Source organism: Pristiophorus japonicus, chromosome 13 (genome assembly GCF_044704955.1).
Source record: "Pristiophorus japonicus isolate sPriJap1 chromosome 13, sPriJap1.hap1, whole genome shotgun sequence".
In the NCBI taxonomy this organism is placed as follows: domain Eukaryota; kingdom Metazoa; phylum Chordata; class Chondrichthyes; family Pristiophoridae; genus Pristiophorus; species Pristiophorus japonicus.
The window spans coordinates 4366261-4379519 of record NC_091989.1 but is presented as its reverse complement, the minus strand read 5'-3'; the positions used below and the strand labels follow the sequence as shown (position 1 = coordinate 4379519).

Here is a 13259-nt window from a genome sequence, read left to right as displayed (position 1 = left end):
CCACTGAGATCTGTGGGGCCCAGACCCTGGAACACCTCACATCGATCGGCCCACTGAGATCTGTGGGGCCCAGACCCTGGAACACCTCACATCGATCGGCCCACTGAGATCTGTGGGGCCCAGACCCTGGAACACCTCACATCGATCGGCCCACTGAGATCTGTGGGGCCCAGACCCTGGAACACCTCACATCGATCAGCCCACTGAGATCTGTGGGTCCCAGACCCTGGAACACCTCACATCGATCGGCCCACTGAGATCTGTGGCGGGAGGCACCTCCTTTCTCCCCTCGGCATCTCGGGGCCGTCGAACGGAGAGCCAAACTAGACATCCCATAATAGGCTTCTCCCGTCATATGAAAGTAGCAGCACCCTGGGACATTAACGCTAACTACTCAAAGGATGCACATAGTGTAAGAAAACCCGGACTATTGGCCATATTATGTCCTGTGTGGTGTTTCTGTTCGTTAGCTGTCAACCTTTGGATGAACTAGAGCTGTCAATGTTTGGGATGAAACCAGCTATACACCTTGGAAGTCCGGTATAAAGAGGGAGAACTGCATTGTGTATAATAATTGCTTTATTTTGATAAGTGATTAGAACACTCCTTTCCATGCACGTCATAGCTTTTACTTCATTATTATTTACTGACTAGATTGTGCTCCGAGATTTACTGCTGAAGGAAGGTCGCACCCATGACATTTTAGCTGTTCTCACCATGAAAAGGTTTGTGTTGTGGATTTTCTTTTGGGGGTAATTTGGGAACGATGTACGGGAAATCTCCTTTTGCTAATTTTCTACTTTTTGTCCTAAAGGTGCTGCCTTTCGATTATATTTTATGTTTCCCTTCCCCGGGGCTGTGTTTCATGTGTGTGGTCAGTGACTGTTCATAGACACTCGAGCTTTGAGTCTGAGCCGGATATTGTCTAGGGTGCCATAGTCAATTGTAGTTCCCTAATTGCTGCCGGGGCCGAGATGAGCAGACTGGGTACAGACCAGTCGGCTAACCTGGGTATTCCTGGTTTGGATGCCTTAGAGCTGCATGAGGCCGTAGCCACTTGGCCATCCAGGAACACATTGACCAGGGAGAAGTGTTCATGACTAGTGGTCAGATAATGCTGTCATTATTAAAAGTAAGTGAAAAGAGTTGAGCTGCTTTGGAAGAAAACATTGAACGGAATTTAAGGTGAGCTAAAAGGCACCAGATTGTGATCACTCATTCTAATGCAAGGATTCCCCGTTGTATTCAGCCAAGACACACTTGTCTCCACCATCAATATTACTGCGTTCTAAACAACAAAAAATGTAAATCATACCAACTCCATCACTTGGCATTGGAACATCATGTACTTGGGGGCCCAGGGCTCAAGTCTGAGTGCCCACATGCTTGAGATGAATGGGATTGGCCCCTCTGTTTTAAAGAAAGAAGGCCTTGGATTTATGTAGCACTTTCACGACCACTGTCTCAAAGTGCTTTCCAGCCAATGAAGTATTTTTAGAATGTAGTCACTGTTGTAATGTGGGAAACGCGGCAGCAAATTTGCGCACAGCAAGCTCCCACATACACCAATGTGATAATGACCAGATAATCTGTTTCAGTGATGTTGATTGAAGGATAGATATTGGCCCCAAGACACTGGGGATAACTCCCCTGCTCTTCGAAATAGTGCCGTGGGATCTTTTACACCCATCTGCGAGGGCAGGCGGTTTAACGTCTTATCCGAAAGAATGCCCCTCCGACAGTGCGGCGCTCCCTCAGCACTGCCCCTCCGACAGTGCGGCGCTCCCTCAGCACTGCCCCTCCGACAGTGCGGCGCTCCCTCAGCACTGCCCCTCCGACAGTGCGGCGCTCCCTCAGCACTGCCCCTCCGACAGTGCGGCGCTCCCTCAGCACTGCCCCTCCGACAGTGCGGCGCTCCCTCAGCACTGCCCCTCCGACAGTGCGGCGCTCCCTCAGCACTGCCCCTCCGACAGTGCGGCGCTCCCTCAGCACTGCCCCTCCGACAGTGCGGCGCTCCCTCAGCACTGCCCCTCCGACAGTGCGGCGCTCCCTCAGCACTGCCCCTCCGACAGTGCGGCGCTCCCTCAGCACTGCCCCTCCGACAGTGCGGCGCTCCCTCAGCACTGCCCCTCCGACAGTGCGGCACTCCAAGTCTCTGGAGTGGGACTTGAACCCACAACCTTCTGACTTAGAGGCGAGAGTGCTGCCCACTGAGTCACAGCTGACACTAAAGGATAGAGGAAGAGAGCCACTGATCTAAGGGCAGATCGCAAAGCTCATGATCATAGAGGTCTGCAATGCTGTAAGTTTGTGTGTTGCTTGCAATGTCCCCCGCACGCTGTGCTGCCTTCAGTGCAGGGCGTTAAAATCTTTGTGCATGCGCAGAATCTACAGCGGAGAAGCCGGGGAGTCGTCTCGCAGCTTAGCGGGAACTTTGGTAGCTGAGACGGTTTCTTTTTGGCAGTGTCATTGACATGACCGAACCATGAGTGGGTGACATTCATCGAGTTAACCGTGTGCGAGAGCAACCAGAGGGCAAGGCTGCCGGTTCACACCGCTCTACACTGGGCTACCCGGAGTGGGCAAACTACAGGAGGGTGGGAAAACTCGCTAAATGTCAGTGTCCGCTGTGGTTCAGTGGGCAGCACACTCGCCTGAGTCAGAAGGTTGTGGGTTCAAGTCTCACTCCAGGAACTTGAGCACATAAATCTAGTCTGACACTCCAGTGCAGTGCTGAGGGAGTGCCGCACTGTCAGAGGTGCCGTTTTTCAGATGTGACAAACAGGTGCCCCGTCTGCTCTCTCAGGTGGACGTAATGGATCCCATGGCACTACTTAGAAGAAGAGCAGGGGAGTTATCCCCGGTGTCCTGGGGCCAATATTTATCCCTCAATCAACATCACTAAAACAGATTATCTGGTCATTATCACATTGCTGTTTGTGGGAGCTTGCTGTGTGCAAATTGGTTGCTGCGTTTCCCATAATACAACAGTGACTACACCTCAAAAGTACCTCATTGGATGGAGAGCGCTTTGGGACATCCGGTGGTCATGAAAGGTGCAGTAGAAATACAAGTCTTTCTATATTTTAATGGTTGAAATAAAAACTCCTGGAGCATTGAAAGAGTTAAATGATTGTTCCAGCACACAGTAAGCGACCTGTCATTGCATTGAACTCTTAAATTATCACTTTCAGAATGTTTCAGATACAAAAACATAGGCTGCATATAAATGCACGTCTGTAGCATATACGGAATAATTTACGCGCTATTTGCATACGTTAACAAATTTGCTGCTTCAGTGCGCTATAACAATGCGGTAATAAAACAAGTGGCACAAAGAACTGAACCTTATTTTTTGCTTTCCTGTTCATGAGTATTTCTGGGTAATCAATGTTCCCTCTTATTTTTTTTTGATGCGCGGTCCCTTTAACTGACTACGCAGCCCATTCACATTTCCAGCATGCGCGGTTTCCCCCATATAGAAGCCGGTGAGTGGCCTGGGTAGGATCTCCAGACCTCCGCACGGCCGTGCAGCTTAACAGAAGTAGGTCACTAATTTCCTCATCCAGTTGTAAGCAGCCTCTGGAAAAGTGATTTTTTTTTAATATAGGAAAGGTGGCTCCAAATTGAAATTAAACTGGAATAAGTGAATGAAATGCGTAAACCAGTAATAACACACCTGAAGGCCTCTGCTGGATATTACCAGTTGTCCGCCACCCATGGCCATCATACTGCTAGCACAGCTCTGGATGGGTTGCTAGTGTCTGTCTCAATATTTGCTCAGTTTGATATTCTCATTTGATGCTTGTTCAACAACTTTTCTTCTTTTGAAGGGATGGATCACTGCATGTCACTTGTACGGAGCAAGGAACAGGAATTTCGGAGGCGGTCACCATTGACGTTGCATCATAGATGATTGCTGGGGGAAGAAGTTTTGTAAGCTCGAGATCCAGATTGTTGAAAGATGCACCTTATTAAAACCACTCCTGCAGACAAGTCTTCACTTGCCTTGACTAATAAGGAAATTACATCAACAGAATAATCTGTTCCACCCTCTGGCCTGATTAAATGTTCTGTTTGTGTATGTATTATTTTTTTTTAAACTCGATCAAGGATCAGATATTGATCCTCCTTTGAACGCACTGATACTGGTTAGATACTGTAACATAAAACAAAGGCGAAATACTACGGTGCTGAAAATCTGAAATTAAAAACAGAAAATGCTGGAAATGCTCAGCAGGTCAGGCGGCAGCTGTGGTTAGAAACAGAGTTGACGTTTCAGGTCGGTGACCTTTCATCGTGATATTGTAACATGCTTATGTTAGCTGGATATTGGCCTAAATATAAAATCAGTCCTTTTGTTGCTTTGAGTTCAGGCAGTGTCTGATCTACTTTGATTGGCAACCAAAAAACTTACCCCAGGAATAAGACCCAGCTTCATGTTATGTGAAGTGTTCAGAAAAACTTCTCTCTCCCTCTCATTCATTTATTTGGAAATATGCCAAGACATTTGAAAAATAGGAGTGTAGGAGATGGGACACGTGAGTTTTATTTATTAACTTGACTTTTAACACTGTCAAACTGTACATTTTTGTTCAAACAAGTGGTTTCCATTATTGCTGCTTTAATAAACTGTACTGTGTAACTATCTCGAAAGCTTGCTATACTTGTGATGTGGATTTATAATACAGTGCAGACACAAGTACATTTATTTATCATGGGCATAATAACGGACAGGAAAAGACACTCCGATCCGTTTAGCCTGTCCCATGAAACCGAGATAGCTTGTGTATCACAATATACACTCTCTCCAACCCACCCCAAACCATGTGATCTGGGAGAGGCACAAAACCACATTAAAACCCCAGGCCAATTTGGGGGAAAAAGCAGCAGAACCGGTTATAAACCTAATGTCTGAGATGTATATCTGGTGAGCAGTGGATGCTGAATCGTTGAGTAGTTCAAGGCCGAGATCGATAGCTTTTTGGACTAGGGGAATCGAGGGACGCGGGGATCGGACAGGAAAGTGGAGTTGAGGTCAAAGATCAGCCATGATCTTATTGAATGGCGGAGCAGGCTCGAGGGGCCGTATGGCCTGCTCCTAATATACAGTCACAATGCAGAAATATGGGTGTGTTAATGATGCATTCAAAAACGTTAATTTCAAAACTGTCGGCTGGCAGAGTTCTTGGGCGTGCCTATTTACACATGTCACTGCTTGGTGTACAGTAACAGGACTCTGGGTGTTTGGCACAGATTTTTTTCCCGACTAGTTGAAAGGTGTACAAGGGGTGGGGGACGTGAATGAATTGAAACCTGATGGTAGTTAAACTCTTTACTCAAAGTGGGCATTCAAAATAAGCAGCTCTGTGAATTATTGTATTGCATGCTGTATAAGCTTTAGCCCATTTGGAACTTTAAAAATGCAATAATAGGGATATTGTGCTTGCTTTTTTTTTCTATTGGTTCATGGGATGTGGGTGTCGATGGCAAGGCTGGCATTTATTGCCCATCCCTAATTGCCCTTGAGGAGGTGGTGGTGTGCCGCCTTGAACTGCTGCAGTCTGTCTGAAACACTATTCCTAGTATTATATTTCAACAAACTAAACCGAAAGGTTCAACATTTTAGGAATCCTGTATCGGAACAATCTCAAAAGGGTATTGTGTTAAGGAGCAGATTACGTTACCTATCAATCAAAACTGAAGTGACTGAAAGGCAATTAACTACCTTGCCATTGAGATGATTGGATATCCACACAACTAACCGGGTGGGCGAACTACCAATTGATGTTTGTAGTATAAACAGTGACTTGAACTTTCGAATATTACCTGCCAGCAGGTGAATATTGCAAATCACAGACTAGTACAGGATTAAGCCATACGGCCCCTCGAGCCTGCTCCGCCATTCAATAAGATCATGGCTGATCTGACTTTGGCCTCATTGCCGCTTTTCTGCCCGCTCCCTATAACCCTTGACTCCGTACAGCACTGAAGGAGGCCATTCGGCCAATCGATTCTGCACCGGCTCTCTCGGAGTAAACCAGTCAGTCCCTCTCCTCCCCCCCCCCCCCCCCCCCCCCCCCGGCTCTTTCCCCATATCCCTGCAATTTTATTTCTCCCAAGTATTTATCCAATTCCCATATTGAACCTGTATCCCCCGCCCTATCGGGCAGCACGTCCCAAATCCTCACCACTCGCTGAGTAATAACGGTTTCCCTCCTGTCACCTCTGGATCTTTTGCCAATCGCCTTAAATCTGTGCCATGTGATTATCGACCCTTCAGCCATTGCAGTTTCTCTTTGTTCTGACTAAACCCTCCATGATTTTAAACACCTCTATCAAATCTCTTAACCTTCTCTAATCTAAGGAGAACAACCCCAGTTTCTCCAGTCTATCCACGTAACTCTAATCCCTCATCCCTGGAACCACTCGAATAAATGTCTTCTGCACCCTCTCCAAAGCCTTTAAGCCCTTCCTAAAGTGCGGTGCCCAAATTGGACACAATACTCCAACTGGGTCGAACTGGTGTTTTATATAGGTTTAGTATAACTTCCTGGCTTCCCATATTTTTATTAACTGCTTTGTTAATCTGTCCTGCCACCTTCAAAGATTCAAAATTGTACCATTTAACTTGTATTGTCTCTCCTCATTCCACCAACCAAAATGGATCGCCTCACACTTTTCACCATTAAATTTCATCTGCTACGAGTCCACCAATTCCACCAGCCTGTCTATGTCCTCTTGCGGTCCGTTCCTATCCTCCTCACTGTTCACTACACTTCCAAGTTTGGTGTGATCTGCAAATTTTGAAAGTGTGCCCTGTACTCCCAAGTTCAAGTCATTAATGTGTATCAAAACCAGCAGTGGTCCCAGTACTGAACCCTGGGGAACACCACTGTATACCTCCCTCCAGTACGAAAAACAGCCATTCACCACAACTCTCTCCTATCTCTTAGCCAATTTTGTGTCCATGCTGCTGCCCCTTTTATCCCATTTGTTTCTATTTTTCTAACAAACCTAATATTTGGTACTTTATCAAACACCTTTTGAAAGTCCATATACACATCAGCTGCACTGTCCTCATTCCCCCCCCCCCCCCCTCTGTCACCTCAGCAAAAAACTCACATCAAGTTAGTCAAACACGATTTGCCCTTAACAAATGCATGCTGGCTTTCCTTAATCAATCCATACTTGTCCAAGTGGCTGTTAATTTTCTCCCAGATTATTGATACTAAAAGCTTCCCACTACCAACGTTGAGCTGACTAGCCTGTAACAAGGTGTAACATTTGCAATCCTCTATCACAACCCCTGTAACGAAGGAGGATTGGAAGATTCTGGTCAGACCATCCTTCCCTCAGCAACCTAGGATGCATCCTATCTCCGTGGACTGGGTGACTTATCCCCTCTAAGTACTGCCAGCATTTCTAGTACCTCTTTATCTATTTGTATCTCATCCAGTATCCCGACAACCTCCTGGCTTACTGTGGCTTTGCAAAGTCCTCTGCCTTGGCGAGCACAGATACAAATGGGGATTTGATTCTGATATAACAAGCTCCAAAGTAACATTTCCAATTCCAGTGTAACTGTAACTTGGGCCTTAAGTTCAAAATATTAAATTTGGTGCTATTGTAATCAAAAACTTTCTTCTGACACATAAAATTATGTCTTTATCCAATTGCCAGAACGCTCATGCAATATGATAATTTGCTAATGGCAAAAACAATATATAATATATTTATATAGCACCTTTAACATAGTAAAACATTCCAAGGCGCTTCACAGGAGCAATTATCAAACAAAATTTGACACTGAGCCACATAAGGGGATATTGGGGCACATGGCCTGAAGCTCGGTCAAAGAGGTAAGTTTTAAGAAGCGTCTTAAAGGAGGATAGAGGCGGAGAGGTTTAGGGAGGGAATTGAATGGTGGGACAGGCTCGAGAGGACTACTGCTCCTATTGTGTAATTCCAGAGCTTGTAGATAGCATAGCCGCCGGTGGTGGAGCGATTAAAATCGGGGATGTGCAAGAGGCCAGAATTGGAGTCATGGAATTCCATGTGGTAGATTCCTGGTTTCATGCTATCCTTCATTATGAAGATGGGACGGCCCAAATCCACCTAATGATGTGTGTCTAGGCTTGTTTAATGTGCCAGTTTGGCAGTGCACTCGGCCATCCCTTCTTAAATCGAGAGCGTGGATAATTTAAAGATACATGACCTCTCCTCAGATGATGAATAGGACGAGTTCAGTCCATTGTGAAAGTCTTCACTATGACAGCACTTTCCATCATCTATCGTCGGTTTGAAAGATCTTGGTACAGATGCATCATTTTTTTTTATTCTTTCAGCATCGCTGGCAAGGCCAGCATTTATTGCCTATTCCTAACTGCCCGTGAGAAGATGGTGGTGAACCGCTGCAGTCCGTGTGGTGAAGGTGCTCCCACAGTGCTGTTAGGGAGGGAGTTCCAGGATTTGACCCGACGACGATGAAGGAACGGCCGATATATTTCCAAGTCAGGATGGTGTGTGACATGGAGGGGAACTTGGAGGTGGTGGTGTTCCCATAAGAATTAGGAACAGGAGTAGGCCATCTAGCCCCTCGAGCCTGCTCCGCCATTCAATAAGATCATGGCTGATCTGGCCGTGGACTTAGCTCCACTTACCCGCCCTCTCCCCGTAACCCTTAATTTCCTTATTGGTTAAAAATCTATCTATCTGTGACTTGAATACATTCAATGAGCTAGACTCAACTGCTTCCTTGGGCAGAGAATTCCACAGATTCACAACCCTCTGGGAGAAGAAATTCCTTCTCAACTCGGTTTTAAATTGGCTCCCCCGTATTTTGAGGCTGTGCCCCCTAGTTCTAGTCTCCCCGACCAGTGGAAACAACCTCTCTGCCTCTATCTTGTCTATCCCTTTCATGATTTTAAATGTTTCTATAAGATCACCCCTCATCCTTCTGAACTACAACGAGTAAAGACCCAGTCTACTCAATCTATCATCATAAGGTAACCCCCTCATCTCCGGAATCAGCCTAGTGAATCGTCTCTGTACCCCCTCCAAAGCTCGTATATCCTTCCTTAAGTAAGGTGACCAAAACTGCACGCAGTACTCCAGGTGTGGCCTTACCAATACCCTGTACAGTTGCAGAAGGACCTCCCTGCTTTTGTACTCCATCCCTCTTGCAATGAAGGCCAACATTCCATTCGCCTTCCTGATTACCTGCAAACTAACTTTTTGGGATTCATGCACCTCCGCATGTTGTAATTTCTCCCCATTCAAATAATATTCCCTTTTACTGTTTTTTTTCCCAAGGTGGATGACTCGATGGATAAGGAGACTGCAAAGCATTTAGAACTATTCAGAAATTTGGTGAACTATACGTAACAGGTCAGAGGCTGGGTATTCTGTGGCAAGTGTTCCCATGCACCTGCTGCCCTTGTCCTTCTAGGCGGTAGAGGTCGCGGGTTTGGGAGGTGCTGCCGAAGAAGCCTTGGCGAGTTGCTGCAGTGCATCTTGTAGATGGTACACACTGCAGCCACGGTGCGCCGGTGGTGGAGGGAGGGAGTGTTGAAGGTGGGGGATGGGGTGTCGATCAAGCGGCTGCTTTGTCCTGGATGGTGTCGAGCTTCTCGAGTGTTGTTGGAGCTGCACCATCCAGGCAAGTGGAGAGTGTTCCATCACACTCCTGACTTGTGTCTTGTAGGTGGTGGAAAGGCTTTGGGGAGTCAGGAGGTGAGACACTCGCCGCAGAATACCCAGCCTCTGACCTGTTATGTATAGTTCACCAAATTTCTGAATAGTTCTAAATGCTTTGCAGTCTCCTTATCCATCGAGTAGTCAGAAAGTTGCTTAGCAACAAATAAGATGACACAAATCGTGCTATGTTGTACCAATGTCCTCAGTAAATTATTGCCCGCGACAGTAAAAATGCTAAATGGGCTCATCAGGGGTGGCACACAATTAAAAGTACAATTCAGAATCTATGTCTGTTTGTTGTTACACATATTCAAGCCTAGTTTTAGGATTTTGTAGTTCTGGGAAAAAGCAAAAGGAATTAAATTGGCAAAGACAAAAACCAAAGATGGTGATTGTAAAGGCTGCACATTAATTTCCATGTACTCCAGCACATTGCTCCCATTTTACATGAGTTTTATGTCAATCACTACTCCAATGGATATGCAAATAAGCTGATCCAAGAAATTCTTGTGTGTGCACCTCTCCCCACCCTTGGCGGGCACAACTCACCAGGTGACATTTCTAGACTATTATCCCTCCTGTCAGCATGATTTGCACGGATCAACGTGATATAACAAAACCATAACTTGAAAACACTTTGGCTAATTAGGATTGTTTAAAGGTGACATTTTTCTCCACACTTGTTTGCTTTGTATTCTCCACACTTGTATTCACTGGAGTTCAGAAGAATGAGAGGGGACCTCATAGAAACGTTTAAAATTCTGACGGGTTTAGACAGGTTAGATGCAGGAAGAATGTTCCCAATGTTGGGGAAGTCCAGAACCAGGGGACACAGTCTAAGGATAAGGGGTAAGCCATTTAGGACCGAGATGAGGAGGAATTTCTTCACCCAGAGAGTGGTGAATCTGTGGAATTCTCTACTACAGAAAGTTGTTGAGGCCAATTCACTAAAGATATTCAAAAAGGAGTTAGATGAAGTCCTTACTACTAGGGGGATCAAGGGGTATGGTGAGAAAGCAGGAATGGGGTACTGAAGTTGCATGTTCAGCCATGAACTCATTGAATGGCGGTGCAGGCTAGAAGGGCCGAATGGTCTACTCCTGCACCTATTTTCTATGTTTCTATGTTTACCTTGTAGCGGGTGATAGTAAGCTGAACAAGAACATAAGCAGTAGGAGCAGAAGTCGGCCATTCAGCCCCTTCGAGCCTGATGATCTTAAGAATATAAGAAATAGGAGCAGGAGTAGGTCATACGGCCCCTCGAGCCTGCTCCGCCATTTAATACGATCATGGCTGATCCGATCATGGACTCGGGTCCACTTTCTTGCCCGCTCCCCATAATTCCTTATTCCCTTATTGATTAAGAAACTGTCTATCTCTGTCTTAAATATATTCAATGTCCCAGCTTCCACAGCTCTCTGAGGCAGCGAATTCCACAAATTTACAACCCTCTGAGAGAAGACATTTCTCCTCATCTCAGTTTTAAATGGGTGGCCCCTTATTCTAAGATCATGCCCTCTAGTTCTAGTCTCCCCCATCATTGGAAACATCCTCTCTGCCTCCACCTTGTCAAGCCTCCTCATAATCTTATACATTTCGATAAGATCACCTCTCATTCTTCTGAATTCCAATGAGTAGAGGCCCAACCTACTCAACTTTCCCTTATAAGTCAACCCCCTCATCTCCGGAATCAACCTAGTGAACTTTCTCTGAACTGCCTCCAAAGCAAGTATATCTTTTCGTAAATACAGAGACCAAAACTGCACGCAGTACTCCAGGTGTGGCCTCACCAATACCCTGTATAACTGTAACAAGACTTGCCTGCTTTTATACTCCATCCCCTTTGCAATAAAGGCCAAGATACCATTGGCCTTCCTGATCACTTGCTGTAGCTGCATACTAACCTTTTGTGTTTCATGTACAAGTACCCCCAGGTCCCGCTGTACTGCAGCACTTTGCAATCTTTCTCCATTTAAATAATAACTTGCTCTTTGATTTTTTTTTCTGCCAAAGTGCATGACCTCACACTTTTCAACATTATACTCCATCTGACAAATTTTTGCCCACTCACTTAGCCTGTCTATGTCCTTTTGCAGGTTTTTTGTGTCCTCCTCGCACATTGCTTTTCCTCCCATCTTTGTATCGTTAGCAAACTTGGCTACGTTACACTCAGTCTCTTCTTCCAAGTTAATATAGATTGTAAATAGTTGGGGACCCAGCACTGATCCCTGCGGCACCCCACTAGTTACCGATTGCCAACCCGAGAATGAAGCATTTATCCCGACTCCGTTTTCTGTTAGTTAGCCAATCCTCTATCCATGCTAATATATTACCCCAACCACATGAACTTTTATCTTGTGCAGTAACCTTTTATGTGGCGTCTTATCGAATGGCTTCTGGAAATCCAAATACACCGCATCCACTGGTTCCCCTTTATCCACCCTGTTTGTTACATCCTCAAAAAACGCCAGCAAATTTGTCAAACATGACTTCCCCTTCATAAATCCATGCTGACTCTGCCTGACTGAATTAAGCTTTTCCAAATGTCCTGCTACTGCTTCCTTAATAATGGACTCCAACATTTTCCCAACCACAGATGTTAGGCTAACTAGTCTATAGTTTCCTGCTTTTTGTCTGCCTCCTTTTTTTTCACCAACATGTTTTTCTGGACAGTGAAAGATTAGGCTAGTGTCAGAACTGACAACACTAGAGACTGGATCAACTGGGCCTTTATACACTGGAGTTTAGAAGGATGAGAGGGGATCTCATTGAAACATATAAGATTCTGATGGGACGGGACAGGTTAGATGCGGGTAGAATGTTCCCGATGTTGGGGAAGTCCAGAACCAGGGGACGCAGTCTTAGGATAAGTGATAGGCCATTTAGGACTGAGATGAGGAGAAACTTCTTCACTCAGAGAGTTGTTAACCTGTGGAATTCCCTGCCGCAGAGAGTTGTTGAGGCCAGTTCATTGGATATTTTCAAGAGGGAGTTAGATATGGCCCTTACGGCTAAAGGGATCAAGGGGTATGGACACAAAGGGGTACTGAGGGAATGATCAGCCATGATCATATTGAATGGTGGTGCAGGCTCGAAGGGCCGAATGGCCTACTCCTGCACCTATTTTCTATGTTTCTATGTTTCTATAGCCCCACGGTTTGATTTTTCTCCATGATTCTCCTTGAACATTCCTATGTATTTTAAGATTCTGAAGGCCTGTAAGTTTACACATGATACGTAATGATTGGCTCACGTACCCATGAGATTGCACGGTTGTTTGATCAAGGGTTACCAGCATTGGAGGCTTGCTTGGAGGGAGTCGAGGGTTATGAGGAGCATGAGTAGTACAAGGTTATCTACTTTGGTAAGAAAAACAGAAAAGCTGAATTTTTCTTAAATGGTGAGAGACTGGGAAATGTTCGCATTCAAATGGACCTGGGGGTCCTACACAAATCACAATAAGTTAACATACAGGTACAGCAAGCAATTCAGGAAGCAAATGGTATGTTAGCCTTTATTACAAAGGGATTGGAGTACAAGAGTAAGGAAGTCTTACTGCA

General features: G+C 45.5%; 1 protein-coding gene across 1 annotated transcript in view; it reads left to right on the top strand.

Annotated features, from left to right (window-relative positions):
* hspa14 (heat shock protein 14) overlaps window positions 1-4656 on the top strand; it is a 31284-nt gene extending 26628 nt beyond the window's left edge. Inside the window, exons 13-14 of the mRNA XM_070897074.1 lie at window positions 655-725; window positions 3834-4656. Of these exons, the coding sequence (XP_070753175.1) occupies window positions 655-725; window positions 3834-3912 (150 nt within the window). The 3' untranslated portion in view covers window positions 3913-4656. The remainder of the gene's footprint in view (window positions 1-654; window positions 726-3833) is intronic.
* The last annotated feature ends 8603 nt before the right edge of the window (window positions 4657-13259 follow it).